This window comes from Aulonocara stuartgranti (genome assembly GCF_965226115.1).
Source record: "Aulonocara stuartgranti genome assembly, chromosome: 12".
Lineage (NCBI taxonomy): Eukaryota > Metazoa > Chordata > Actinopteri > Cichliformes > Cichlidae > Aulonocara > Aulonocara stuartgranti.
Window position 1 is genome coordinate 12,955,588 of NC_138948.1, and position 15,516 is coordinate 12,971,103.

Here is a 15,516-nt window from a genome sequence, read left to right on the forward strand (position 1 = left end):
AAGCCACCACAGTCTCTTTAAAATTGTTAGAACTGGCCACAGTAACAACTTGATGAGATAAAAGCACCATTTGTTGAAAGTGTCGTTTTCTTTATCAATTGGAACACACTCAAGAATACAACAAACCTCTTTAAGCTGAATAACACGAAATTGCTCTGTTCTCAACGTCAGTGCTGCAGTTACCCGTTGTTCGTCTAGATGACAGTAGATGATTGCCCCTCTGAGCTTCAGGAGGAGTAGTGTTTTTCCATTTCATATTTATTTAAAGGGGAAATTCTTGTTTAAAATGCTTCAGTTTGGGTTTAGGTTTTAGGTCATGGTCAAATTTTGTTGTGTTCCTCGGAGTAATGTCTCAGATCAGAAATACTAAGATCTGTAAAATAAAATATGACAAGCCAAAAAAACCCCCAAAAAACTCAGAAGGCCAAGAGTAAACAGGTTGTACGAGAACAAGACAAGATTCACACTCGTGACTCTCTGAGGTCATAAAGAAAACACACCTGTCATACAAATATGCCGATATTTATTTGACCTGATTGTGACACTCGATGGAAAGTCAATGGACCAGTAAAGTCGGGTCACCCTAAGAAGTTTATCTAAGGTTCATCCAGACCTGCACTATGAATCACAAATGTCATGCTGGTGGAAAAAGAGATGAATTCCAACATCTAATTTTGAAATATTTCAGTGTATTTGTGAAAGATTTAAAGATTTGGTGTTTGCAGCTCTGGATACAAAGTCAGGGGATGACTGGAGCTACTAGGTTTCCTCACCTGGGTGCAACAAATGTATGTGGCAAGTTCATAGAAATCCATCTCTGAAAACTATATACACTCACCAGCCACTTCATTAGGTACACTTGTGCAACTGGTTCTTATATATTTCTACTCGAGGACTCAAAGCTCTTTATACAACATACCCCATTCATGCATTCATATAAGCCCTTTTTGTGCTTAAGTGCTTTCTGTCTAACATTTGCACACATTCACAGTATCATGCCCAAGGATATTTAGCATGCAGACTGGAGCAGCCAGGGAACGAAACACCGACCTTCCGATTAGTAGATGACCTGCTCTGCCTCCTGAGCAACAGCCACAGTTTATCCTTAATACAAATAGCTTATATCTAATCCAGCATCAGAAGGGGAAAACGGTAAAAGAGAAAATTTTCAGTGAGTGGCAGATCTCTCAGAGAAAGAGTTGTATTGCCGAAGAGGAACAGAGAAAAATGGCTATACTTCTTCGAGCTGATATAACTCAGATAACCACTTGTTGCAAAACAAAGTAGGGGAAAGAGCATCTCTGAATACAACAGTTGAACCTTGAAGCAAATGGGCTATAGCAGCAACTAGAGCTCGTTTGCTTCAAGGGTGCCATTGTTGTCAGCTAAGAAATGGAAATTGTTATACAGTTCACCTAGGCTCGCCAAAACTGACCAGTAGAAGGTTGGAAAAACAGTGTGTGGTCTTATGAGCCTTTATTTCTGCTGGGGTAGGGTCAGAATCTGCCAAAAACAGCAACAACCAAAGCATGCATCCATCCTGCTCTGTACCTGCAGTTTGGCCAGGTGTTAGTGTAATGATGTAGGGGATATTTCCTCGGCACACTTTGGGCCCTTTAGTACCAACCGAGCATCGTTTAAACACCACAGCCTACCTGACTGCTGTTTCTGATCATGTCCCTTCATGACCACAGTGTACCCATTTTCTGATGGCTGCTGCCAGCAGGATAACGTGTCATGTCACAAAGCTTCAAAATCATTTTAAACTGGTTTCGTGTACATGACAGTGAGTTTGCTGTATTCAAATAGCCCCCATAGTCATCAGATGTCAGAAGAGCGCCTGTGAGATGTGATGGAATGAGAGATTTGCATCATAGATGTGAAGCTGACAAATCTGCAGCAACTGTGTGATGCTATCATGTCCATATGGACTAAAATCTCTGAGGAATGTTTCCAGTACCTGTAAGAATTAAGGCAGTCCTGGGGATGAAAGGCATATATAAAAAATGGAATAACGAAAATAATAATAATCACAACAGAATTTTAACCCAATTTTTGTGCAATAAAAAAGTTGGTGAATCTGGTGGATGTTTGGGGTCCAGTTTTTAAAGCTGCCAATTAGACAGGTTGTCTACCACGATTTAAAAGTAAAAGTTCAAGTGAACACAGCCAGAATATCAGTAACCATTTATTACATAATGATGTTACATTGACATTACAGTCAGTTTCCTCGTTAATGGTACCTTTTTTTCCCTTCTAAATAACATTTCCTATAATGTGCATCCATTTAATATCTCACTGTCTTTGTTTCTCTGCTATCGAACAACACATCCAGATTGGAGAAACTGACATAACATTGTTATTACTGATAGCACTGAAGGCCAGAGCTGTGGAAATCATGTGCATGTTGTAATTTTGCTTCAAGTGTCCAGAGACTAAAGAATTAACAGGGTGTCCTCATGGTGAGTTATGCTGTAATCCCCAAAGAGTCTTTATCCTCTGTGACTTTGTTGACTCATCTTGAGAATTGTACAAGTGACATTGTTGAGAGCTTTTAGCACTGAGAGAAGAAAAGTTTGTCCTACATTTCAAGGATATATTTCAAGGAGTTTTGTTGATTTATTTTATGACTTTATAGGTCATTTATTTGCTAATTTACGCCTTTGCTTGTTCATTCTCCCTCGTGCTTTGGGTTTCCCTCAGTGTCTAGCCTATATACGGTTTAACATGTAGTGCATATGGAACACCAGATGCAAGTGATTCTGTGATTATGTTAATGGGTTTATCCTGTTTTCTGTTTTTTAGCACTACGACAGATGAAACGTTTATGTATATCTGTGTGCGTGCGTGCGCCTACTTTAGGGCTGTACAGGGCTGTGATGACAAGGATGATGCATCCTATCCCCATTAGTGTTAGCCCAGATCTGTCAGAGCCTTGTTGGGTTACTGCCTGGCAAAATCTCAACCCTGAGGAACAATTTGATGGGCCAAACACACACTCACATACACATACACATTTAGGAATGCGTTTTCCAAGATAAAACACACACACACACACACACACACACACACACACACACACACACACACACACACACACAGCAGTCTTTTGAAAATCTTATCAGAACACAGTGTCAGTCTCACATGAAGACACCGAGCGTTACTGCGGTTTGTTGTACGCTTTTTCTTCTCATAGGTTAGTTTTGATCACAGTCACACACATACAACCGTCATTTTGGCTGTTCCTTGTCTTACCTCTGTCAGAAAACAATAGGCAGCTCAGCCAGCTGACAAGTGTTTATTTCTGCTTTTCCACCAAGTCTCCTGGTGCTGCTGTGACCCGAGCACACTTAAAGACTGTTAACCGAGATAAGTTATTATGCAGCACAGGAGTCTGCTCATTATAATAGTGTTTGCCACAGTGGAGATCAATGGGAGGGAGTTGCGTGAATTGAGGCTGATTAATGCTACTGGAAGCAAAACGTGTTCATCATTCAACTAATTTCACTGCATGCACAATTTTTTCCTTCAAATCAAATCATTTCCTAACGGCAACTGTCTTTCCTCTGAGAAATGATTTATCACCTCGTAGATCTTCTTTGATGTGCATCTTCTTTTCATTTTATCTCGCTCAGTAACAACACTTTATTTAGTTGTTTCAGTACCTGCTGGGCTGTCCTTGCAGCGCTCCCTCAGCTGTAGCTAAATTCAAGGCTGTCCTACATTTTCCTTGTGTTGTGAAGCTGCTGTCGAGTGGGAGCTTTGACAAGAGATAACAGCCCTCTGTTCTCTCTTTTATGGACTTTTAATGTAGCTTCTAATTAATATCTCTGTCATTAATTTACCATGACACATGGCCTCCCTCCACCCACCCAACCAGCCAGCCAGTTAGCTTCAAGCCCCCAAGCTCCGTTTAGTCTCCAAGCACCGAACTGCTGGGAGTGGAGCTTTAGATGGGAGTGTACAATCAGAAAACCCACATTTAGTTTTACTGCCTTTCAGCATGAACTTATTTAATTCCTTTTTTTCCCCTTCATGTCTATCTCGTTCATTCTGTCTTTTCCCTCCTGTCTGCTATCCTTCTTGGATCAGAGTTTGGTACATTTAGGGTAACATCAATAAATGCACTTTAGTTGGCTACAAAACTGCTGTTCTCATTTTCTCTGTGATGGGTGTTGATAAAGTGTCTCCCCATTACGCCCGCTCACATAGGTGGATTATCGTTGAGTCTGAGTTTCTGATGGGATAATGATGACGATGATGATGATGGTAGTTCAGTGATGGTTGCCCTTGGTTCTGTATAGTTTTCTACAGAGTCTGCAGAGAAAAAAGGCTCCAGTGTTAACCTAAGAATTAGCACATAAAGTAGTAAACTTTATGAAACTAAAGGCAAACTTGGACTGTTCATGTATCTTAGTTTCATATTCCAGCTTCACAGATGAAAAATGCATCATTTAATGTATAAAAAAACAAAAGCTCCTCTAACTTTCGTGATCCATCATTAACATGACTTCACTCCTGAGTCTATAACAGGAGCCAGAGGCATTGTTAGACATAAAGATCTACTGTGGCACAGGCTCCCCATTACTCAAATCACACATTTCTTTCTTGAATGTCTGCAGTGTGCTAACCTCACGTCAGTGTGCTGTATGAGCTTCCCCTGGGTGACCCGCTGTTTGTGACATTACACTACACCTGTCTGCTGGTAAAAGCAAAAATGTAGTCAAATGAATCGAAATGTTTTTAGCTCTAAAAGTCACACCATGCATATGCAAATGTTTCTTGAACAGGACTAATTTCATTAAACTATCACATGATTGCATTCATGGTGTTTCAAATCTATATTACTTGATATTTTTTGTTTTATGAAATGGGAAAAAAAAACATTGTTAAAGAATAAACTGAAAAAAGAGTATTTGCTTTATTTAATTCTAATATAGAAAGCGGATGATGGTTTATATGCTTGACAGTGTAGAAGAAGCAGTGTCCTGTATTATTGAGTCGTGTGTAGTTTTGTACTACGGTTGGTGACACGGTTTTAAAGTAAGCCAACAGAATGGAGACAGTGATGGGTTTTCCCTGTGCAAGATGGTGGACAGCTTTTTTTCTTCTGTGTATTTTTAAACAACTGATGGATAAGACTTAAAAGATGGTGCATACTGGTCAGAGACCAGTAATAATTGATGAAGGCTTTTATAGAAAGCGCAAGAAGCCAGCTCGAGAAATCTGCGTCATGCCTCTTACCTATGTGCTTTCATCGCCGCTGCTTCTCCTCATCGCTGCTGCTTTTGTATATTTCTGAAGTTTTCTTACTTTTTCGATTGTTTCCTCCCATAAATGTCATGCCTCTCTGCTTGTCTCTAACCTCGTTTCTCTCTATGTCTCTCCAGGTTCAGGAAAATGTCTTCGTGGAGTTTAACCACCAGCAACTGCTTGATTTGTACAACAAGGTTTGTTTCATTATGTTTCGTGTGTGTGTCCGTGCCACTTTCATGCCACATCATCTTCGTGTTTTTGTGCCAAGTATCCATGTTGCATTTTGCACTCCTTCATACTTCGATCTTTTTAAATATCTCTTTCAGACTTCCTCTCCTTCTTTGTGTCATTCTTTTGTGCACACATTCGCTCCAAAAACTCATCATTTCCCCTCTTTCTTTCAGCTCGAAATCGTCCAAGGACAGCTGGATTCCCTGACATGATGCCTTTTGGACTTTGTACAGCCACACACACACAGACACACTCAAGCACACGAACTATATGTTAATGGTGTTTTTGCTGACAGCCATGCAGCTGTTAGAGGCCTAGCAATTAAATTTTGTGCTCTGATTTATTTGAGAAATATGTCAAGTTTGAAGAAATGAGTTCCCTTTTGAACTCCTTTTTGCACTCATTACTCAGAGCCTGGATTTTATAGCGGGAAATTACCCCAAATTCATCAGTATGAGTTGTACTTGAACAAGTTTGTTTAATAATGTTTTCTCCACCCTCTAGTAAATTAATGCTTGCTTTCCTTATACATTCCTTATAACAAGATGTAGATGATGAAAATGTGCCAACAGTCATTTAGCTTCAAGTTTCCTTTGTACTCTCAGAAAAAAAAAAAAAAAAGGAAATTAAATGTCAAAATGTCTTTTGAACTACAACAAATACATTGTGTAGCTTGAAGAATGAACTACTCTCCATGGCATTCTAATAAAATCTGAAGTGGAGGTGAAATCCATCCAAGCTGTTGTTATTTAGTGAAGGCTCATTATTTCTCATTAAGACCAACCTGGACTGCTGGTTCAACAGATGGGAGTTCTGGGAGGCACAGCAGACCTCCAGCGTGATTGTGTGTATGAGACTGTGTGCACAATTGTGTGTCTGTGAGAACATGGGTGTATGACTGTGTCCTTGTTTGTGCGTCTGCCCTTTTGTGTATGCTTGTATGTGCATAATTTCCTCGCGTCCACACTGAACTAAAGCTTGAGAAGTTCCCTAATTCCCAGGTGTTGTTTTCCCCTGGAGCTTTAGTGAACCCATTTACTTTATTAGATCTATCCAATAGCTCTTCTCTGCATTCTCTGGTGATTCGATCTGTTAGACTGGGGGGGTTTTTTTGTCTGGCAAAATGAAGAATTTCATTTGTAAAGTGTAGAGTCAGTGGCGTGTATATGGTGTTAGTTCCTATTTGTGTATATGTTCAAACTTGTTTACCTATGTAGTGTTTGTCACATGGCTTTTGAAATTTTAAGTCCGTTAGGCACCAGAGAGGGAACAGTAGGTCAACATCTAGCAACCACCGGTAGGGAAAAATGTGTACTCCCTGACAGACTGGCAAGTGGTTGCTAGAGATTGAAGTTAGGGTGAGATTGATTGTAAAAGCCCCAGTGATGCAGGCCTGGAGACTATTCAGAGACCCCAATCACTGGCTGGGAGGGTGGCCTGTATATTCTTCAAATAATTGGAAAATGATTCCGGGCAGTCACAAGGTGGATTTGGTGGCAAAGGAGACCTCCTTGTAATAACTTTAATCACCAGCAGATTGCCATAGTCGCCCAAACTTCCATGGAAGGCACCAACTCGCCCACAAACACTTACTACTAACCGAGCAGTCACAAAACTGTGAAAACTGCAACACACTGTTTAGCATTGCCTTCTGCCCAGCTAGTAGTTGGCAAGTATTTGCAAACATCGTGACATCTTCTATACAAGCTATGGGCAGCTGCACCAGTCTGTTAATGACCAAAGCCATGACAAGGAAGCTTTGGGTGCTGTGGCCTCTTTGTGACCAATTTCATTCGGGGGCTGACAGCGACCACTCACCAACCAGTTGGGGAATATACATTTTTCCCTAGCAACCAGAGGTTGCCAGGACAACCAGCCCCTTGCCTTGTGTGACTGAGGCCTTAATTACAAGTTCAATTTATGAGCATACAAGAAACAGATTGTACCTTGTCATGATTCTTCTTTTGTTTACTAAGAGATGGCGTTTTAACTTCAAGAAAGCATTCATGCTTCTTGCTGGTGATATTGATGTGTTGCCCTCAGACATTGATCTCCAACATTTATTTAGTAAGGCTGCTTTCCAGCCATCTGTGACTTAGTTTCTCTGTCTGTGGCTCTCTGAAGACAAATTATTTGGGATTGTTTTTGGAGCAGGTTGTTATTGCAAATACATCAGAAGTCTTGTTAATGAGTCAGGATAACATCAGCCGGCGATTCGTGGTGTATTGCTGTGTTGGTGTTAGTAAGCTGTGGCTTTAGATCAGTAGAAACACTCAAAAATGAAAAACATCAGCTTTCTTTGCTGGATGCCTGGAATTTTCCTTTGCCAGAGGGTGAGGAGCTCAAAGGATCCAGTTAAGATGGCTTGGGGTTCGGATCAGGATGCTTCTTGGATATGTCATTTGAGACATCTCATGAGTCGTGTGCAAAACACACTAGAGTGATAATAAATGCCACCTGGCTGAGGAACCCCTCTGGTTCCTCCTGGCAGAAAGATGTTGGGGAGAAAGCTGCTTTTCTTAACCCCAAGCTGCTGCTCTAAAGCCAGATTAGTGGTGGAGAAATTGAGTCGTAAATATGACGTTAGGAGAAACTTCTCATGCCTGTCTTTGCTTTGGAAATGTTTAAAAAAAAAAATCTCAAACTATATTTGCATTTCAAAAAGTTCTCCTTCAGTCAGAAGGCAACTTTTCATGTGGTTCTACTGCTGATTATGTCCAACTTTAGCAGGTGGCAAGCTCTGTTAATAGGATAATCAGCAGGTAGACAGATGATAAAAACAAAAATACGCACTCAACCAAACAAAATTACTGCCACTTCCAGCTTTTAAAATGGAAAAACTTTACTATGGGAACCCTGCTTGCAGTAGGTCCAGTAATTGCCAATTAGTGTAGCAACTGTTAAACTATTTAAATATAGTGCAAAAAAAAGGAAAGATAAAACTGCTATTTCTTCCAAAGTAATATGCAAAGACGTATATATAAATAATCCACACCTTTCAAACAAGATCAAAACTAGACATGTTTACACACACTCCTTACACACGTCTGAATTGCGGCATTTTAGACCACATCCTAAACAATTTCTGTCCTCAGCTTTTTTTCCCTTTTTTTAAAAACTCCACAATTGACAATTTTTGCCACCATGTGAAAACGCCTGCAGCCAGAGGGAGCGCCATGTTCCACAGCATGGAGAACAGATGGCAAGGCCGAGATGCAGAGATGGATGCCTGGAAAGAAAAAAAAAAAAAAAGATGAGGAAAAAAGACACTCACACACTGAGACTCACACTGAGATCCAGCAAGATACAGCACACACAGTCCCAATGAGAGGAATAGGAGGAGTATGTGTCTATGCCTGTGTATTAATGTCTGGTGAGTTGGGTCTCTGCGTGTACTTGTCAAAGCAGTTTACTTGCTCTGGTGTGTGTTATGAGGCAAACTAAGTCAGGCTGGACACCACGCAGAGAGGAACACACTTTTTTTACGAAGCAGCTAGTCGGGGGATGCTGTACTTGTCTAGCTTTAATAAGTCTCAAATGGGCTTACCTCCATATGTGGCTGTGGTCCTGTAGGGCTGACAGCGCTGAGCCACAGATGACAGACACTGATAGTTCCCTTCTAGGATACAGAAAAGCCAACAAACAATTGAACTCAGTAGTGCGCCACTACCCACAACACTGACTCAATTTTCCTCTTCGTTTTTACTCAGTCATGCCTTCTACGTAAAGTAGAAAAAAACAGGTTTATGTGTTGCAGATAGGGAAGCTTTTTAAAAGTAAGTTGCAACAATGTTTACGCAAGCTGTTACACCAAGAAAAACCCAGACTGAGCAAATACAAAAAGAAGCAGTAACACAACCTACCCATACTCTTTAAAGTGCCTGGTCATTGCAAAAAAAAATCTCCCTGTGAAATTCATTCCAAGCTCATTGAAATGGTGGCTTGCAGGTTGTGCAGGGTTCGTCATTGGATGTCGCCAGTTTAGTTTGAGGCAAATTGTTACAAATGAGAAAACTCTACTCATGGTGCTTCCTAGTCAGTAGAACACGTCTGTATAAAATTGGATGCTTTCTCAATTTCAGACTCAGCAGTTGGCGAGCAGTCCTCACTGCACATTTACATGTGAAAAGTTGAAACTTTTGACATTGGAATGTGAAAGTGCCACATGAATGTACTTGATCTGGGCAAACTGAGGCAATTTCATTGAAGGGTACTGATTTAAAGCTGCTGTGACCAAAAGCTAATATCTAAAGATGTAAATGGAGTAAGGTCTTGCAAACCAAAAAGTAGAAATAAAGAAATGCAGAGCCAGAAATAACAAAGACTTGTAGGTACAGAATAACTGTTACATTAGAAACTAGCTTATACATGCACTGCATTCAAGATTAGGTGCTCTGCATTCAATAACTCATCCAATTACCTTTGGTAGCTTTTACTTTTTTAACTGACTTTTAACTAGGAAATCTACAGGCAGAAATTCAGAATAGGCTGTCATCATGTGTCTCTCCCCTCTGTTTTTGTAGCCCTTCCCATCAGATTAGCATATGCACACACTTTATAAGCTCTAAAAGGAAATCAGTGCAAACTTTTTGGTTCACCTTGTATTTGAAGCTCTAGTAACCAGATACAATTTATTTGCTTAACTGCATCTTTTTTCATATGCAGACTTTTTCACTGTTCACTTGATCTAGCCTTGTGATTGGTCAGAGTCTTCTATCACAGGCAAGATCTTCTCAAATCTAAAAAGAGGACCAAGAGGAAGTACAAGAGTCCAGTTAACAGAAAAAATTAATTCATAGGAAAGGTTCTTATGGATTATTTGTCCAATTATGCCAAAAACATGTTGTCTAGCTCAATTTGTACATGAAGTAAAATAGATGTAACTTTTTTGGTTCAGCATAGATGTTTGCATTTGTCTGTATAATTATTATATTTTATAAAGGCGTTATGTCTAAACAGTGGACAATGAGCTTGTGTGTGTGTACAGTAAGTTCACATGTCTAATCCCTGTCTCTACAGCTACGCTTGTCTCGGGCCTGCTTGACAACTGCTACTTTCCAACAACAAAGGAGACAAGATCATGAGTGTCTTTTGTAAGAGATGAACAACGGCTGAGAGTCACAACAGTAGTATTAAGTTGCACAGATAGCACCAGTCTTTTATGACGAGCAACCCTTCACAATGGACACGCACGCCATGAGCAGCTAATAGAAAGTGAACAATGGCGGGGAGAGAGGTAGTCATAATAAATCTGTGTCGTGTCAAGAGCAGTTTGTTTTTGCATGTCATTGTCTCTTATGTGTGCTTGGTTGTTAAAACGTTTAAAATGTTCTTTCCAGTAGAAAGTGGAGTTATAAAAGGACCAGCTTGACCTACCTCTATACCTCCCACATTTCCAGAACTGTTTTTGCCATTCTGTGTCCTTGGCAGGTAGTCAAATATATTTTCAGTGGGTGTTGGACTCTGAGAGGGTTGCCCCCTGTCTGCCATCATTCTTGTGATTACCATAGACAGAATCTCAAGGAATATATATTTATTTTAGAGAGTGCAAACTCAGGTTCTTGTTTTTTGGTTGGTTTTATCAAAATGTGACCTTTAAGATGGACTGGAGCACTTTTCAGCTGAGTATGAAGTGACTGGAATTAGTGCCTGTAACTCTGAATCTGAGGCCACAGTTCTCTGATGAAAATGGCTGATTTGTCCCTGTTGATTTGGAAAGAGCTGTTGCCTCGAGAGAAGGAGTTTAAGTAGCTCCAGATCCTGATCGTCTTCTATAATGGGAAGGTAGCGTGTGAGATATGGATGTGTGGATTGATGGAGCGTGTGTAAAGCAGACCGTTGTGGTGAAGAGACCGCTGAGTGGGACGCTGAAGTATTTCCAACCCAACTTCCAATCCTCAACTTAATAGGAGAGAGTGAGATTGTGGCTGGGTTCAGACTTGAAGCTAAGGTGAGGAGCACAGACGTCAGCAGAGAAGTCAGAATAGAGCTAATGTTCCTTCACGCTGATAGGAGACAGCTATGGTGGCATCCAGCTCCCCTTGAAGGGTTTCCTGCATATGCAGCTGGCAGGAGGCCCCGGGGCAAGCCTAGAAACTGAGTGATTATATATTCAAGGTAAAAGGAAAGTACACCCACTTATCAAAACATAATAAAAATAATCTGGTCCTTGTCAGGTTTTAAAATTAGTTAACCCTTTAAAGCCGGTCGGAGCGGACACGCTCCATTTTGCGTAACTATTTTTAAATCCCGGTAGCACTGCAACCACGTAAGCTAGCGCAATAAATTTTTTTGCATATGAAACCAGAGGAGTTGTACTTACATCTTATGCCATCAGCTTGTCCTAGGTCACAGTTTTCTTCCACATATAGCTTTGCAAAAACTGCATTAAAAAGCAGCAACAAAAATATAATATTCCAGAAACACGCTTTGCCGATCCGATCAGCTGTTCGTAACACTTCCTACTCCATCGTGAACTATCACATGACCGCATGACCTTACCGAAACCGGAAGTGACGTCATTTTGCGGAAATGTAGTTTTTAACCATCGTGGCCTTATGAGCCTATACTTGTGTTTAAAGTTATGTTTGACTTTATGACTTTCTGTGTCGTTTCTGGGATGCTGAGGACTCATATTGCACTGCTGGAAATAGTTTATTTTGATGCATATGCTGTTATTTTGCAAATTTGCACTATAATATATTTTTTCGTTTTTCCTGCAGTATATGAAAATTGGTGTATCTCAAAAATAAAACTATGAAGACACTTAAAATAAATTTCCTTTGGTGGGAAACTAGTTTGTGCAACTTTTTTGTATTTACAGTTTTGAGGGATAAGCCTCTTAAATTTCTCTAACTAGAAATATATGTTAAAAAATCAAAAACGATTTTCAATTTTTTTTGTAGTTTATTGCACTTTTTTGCAATTTATGTAATTACTATGCACTTAATGCATACATATTATTAAAATTTGGGCTATAATGGTTGTATTGATGTATAGCAACTTGAAATGCTCCAAAAAATGGCTCCACAGCATGTAAAAATATACTATAAGCTCTGGCAGACTTGGTTCTATGGTAGGTCTTAAAGGGTTAAATATAACCTCTGATGAACAGCACCACATGGCATATTACACCGTGTCATTATTTATTTAACAAAACTAAGCCAAAAATGCAGAAGCAGTGTGTGGAAAACTAAGCAAGGGAATTAAGAGGGTAAGTAGCAGCCAGGTGCTCATTATTAAATGATCATCACCAAGTGTGGCCACCTTTATCAAAGCAGACATTTGGGCAGTTTGCTGGTCTGAAGCATTTAGGTGTGTGTTAACACAATGCCAAGGAGGAATTGTTGCTGCCCATCAATCTGGGAAAGGTTATAAGTCCATTTCCAAACAATTTGAAATCTATCATTCTACAGCGAGAAAGATTGTTCGTAAGTGGAAAACGTTCAAGACAGTTGCCAACCTTCTCAGGAATGGATGTCCCAGCAAATTAACCTCAAGGTCAGACAGTGAAATGCTCAGAGAAACTGCAAAAAACTTAAGAGGGAGTCTACAAGCCTCTGTTCACGTGACAGGACAGTGCAATGAAAAAAGAGAGCAAACAAGCAAATCTACAATAGAATCAAAGTATTCCAGTTTTTGAGTCAAAGTCCAAACCTCAGCCTGATTGAAATGCTGTGGTGGGAGCTGTGCTTAAATAAATGCCCACAAACCAAAATGAACTGAAGCAAAGTTGTAAAGAAGTGTGAGCCAGTATTTTAAGACCTGATAAAGACTAGTTATTTGTTTTTATTATAGTACTGAGAGAGTGTACTTTGTCTTTACTGTGGCTGCATCTCTCAGCCGGCTCAGGAAAGCCAGTGTAAGATTGATGAATTAATGATTGATTGATGTATTTATTCACCTTTTAAAATGAGTTCTCATTTTACTGCAAATATTCAGACTGTGGTTTTAGTTTTAAAGTATTTTCTCAACTTATTCTCAGACACCCAAAAGCACAAAATCATCACAATTATGACTGTTTAACAGCTGATGTTCCACATTTATGGTAAAATACTGAACACATCAGAATGAAGTGCACTGTATGCATGACACTACAACCAAATATAACTCAATAAAACTCTTTATTTGGGGCATATTTGGTTAGTTAAAAGGTCAAACAGTAATATGACAGGGTTAAAGAAGTTTCAGGTTTTATTAGTGCAAGATAAAGAAGTTCTATTCTCCTCCAACCATGAACAAGTGATGTCTTTCTCAAGCAATTTGATTGGCTGCCGTCAGGTTTACTGAACAGATGCACTGTGCAAGTGATTTTGTTACCGCTGAGGCACGAAAATATCCGAACACGTTTCTGAATTGATGTGTTTCTTGAGGCGTGTTAAGGCATGATGCTGCAAAATGTGAAACACCTGCAAAAACTGACAAGTAATATAATTTCTCCTAAGGCTATAACACACTGAGAGCATTTACAGGCAATGTACACAACTGTAGTATATAGGCAATTCCACCTACGAATGACAGGGAACAGCATTTCTCCTGATGCATCTTTAGAGTCTGAGTGATTCCTAAAACCCTTGCAGCTACTTATTTCCAGTGCACATTATCTATCACTTTGTCTATTAAGACATCATGAATGTCTAAAGCTGCAACCACTGTGCAAATACAATAACTCAGAGCCAGTAAAGAACATGAAGCAAAAACAACAGCTTATCAAATAAGGACAGCTCTTTAATAAGGTACGTTTATTTTGACTGTTTTGTTTATTTAAGAGATGACGAGCATTCGAGTGAAGAGGTTCTTTCCTGTCACAAGATCTGTGAGAACTGAATTATTAAAACTTTGAGTTACTTTTGGATTCACAGCTCAACTCCTTCTGGCTTCCAACAAGCTCTGAAATGGGCTGAGGGATATCTAATGTGAAATAAATTAGTAATAATGTAGATCGGGCTGCTTTCTTCGTGTAATCCGCAACCTTGAGACATGTCACCCTGCCCCCGTAGCCTTTTTGTAACATATCTGAGGCATTCTGGGGTTGATGCGATTTAAGGGCACGTTGTCAGCTCGAGCCATTAGAAAAGCTGTATCATGATCCCAGCTCAAATTGCGTGGATCAAGAAGTGCAGATATTTTTTTTAATCTACAGCAGAGTTGGAAACCAGTGGACACATTCAACTCTGAGACAAATATGAAAACAGTTAAACACCTGAACTTTACACTCACCTCTGAGGTTGGACTTCAATGATACATCCATGCGATAGTTTGAAAAGCAGGTCTGATAGTTCTTCATTAAACTCATTATTTCCTTTTAAACTTTGCACTTTCAGTTGCTTTTATTTGTTTTTTCACTCTTCACTTGTTAACAGTTGTTTTTATGCCACTTCCTCTCCCCTTTACTGCCTGTCACACACACTTTTTTTTAAACTTACACACTGCTTCCACGGCTTAAGGTATACAGTTATACGCCGCGCAAAAGTGTCTTCACGCATTTAGGTTGTGCAACTTTTACCACCTTTTAACTTGGAAATTGCTGTACTGGGACCAGTCTGTGTCAGCTATGCAACCTTTTTTAGAAGGTTGCTGTCAAGCACTGTTTTGCTTGATTTCCACTTCAGAGTCAGTAACAGTTACAGCTGAGAAATTTACAACAAGGCCAAAAAAACTATGTTTTGCATTCAGAGGTGTGACAAACTGATTTCCATTTAAGTGTTTGTCACACTTAAATGTTTCAGATGATCAAATGCACTTAAACATTAGACACAGATGACACAAGTAAGCACAAAATATAGTTTCTAAATAAAAGTGAAAAAGTAAAGTCACTTTACCTCCACACCTGAACAGAAAACTGAATACAGTCAGGGTTTAATGTGGCAGATGGGTCTTGTAGTGCAATATGGGAGGAAACAAATAAAATAGAAAAATGTCACATTAATTCATATTTTTGAGTGAAAGTAGATATTCTTTGTGTACAGGCTGTGATCAGCTGACATGTGTTGGTGCTGCTGCTCTGAGGGTTATTGCTCATTGTGGATT

The 15,516-nt window shown here is 39.7% G+C and overlaps 1 protein-coding gene and 1 long non-coding RNA gene across 2 annotated transcripts in view; one reads left to right on the forward strand and one right to left on the reverse strand.

Annotated features, from left to right (window-relative positions):
- Positions 1-6,231, forward strand: part of commd10 (COMM domain containing 10) — a 65,678-nt gene extending 59,447 nt beyond the window's left edge. Inside the window, exons 6-7 of the mRNA XM_082553579.1 lie at positions 5,391-5,450; positions 5,661-6,231. Of these exons, the coding sequence (XP_082409705.1) occupies positions 5,391-5,450; positions 5,661-5,699 (99 nt within the window). The 3' untranslated portion in view covers positions 5,700-6,231. The remainder of the gene's footprint in view (positions 1-5,390; positions 5,451-5,660) is intronic.
- Positions 6,232-8,375: 2,144 nt separating this feature from the next.
- LOC309719811 lies at positions 8,376-11,983 on the reverse strand. The gene is made up of 3 exons (XR_014280325.1): positions 11,810-11,983; positions 9,035-9,106; positions 8,376-8,716 (listed from the first exon to the last, which is right to left on the reverse strand). It is a non-coding gene; the product is annotated as an uncharacterized lncRNA (long non-coding RNA).
- Between the last annotated feature and the right edge of the window lie 3,533 nt (positions 11,984-15,516).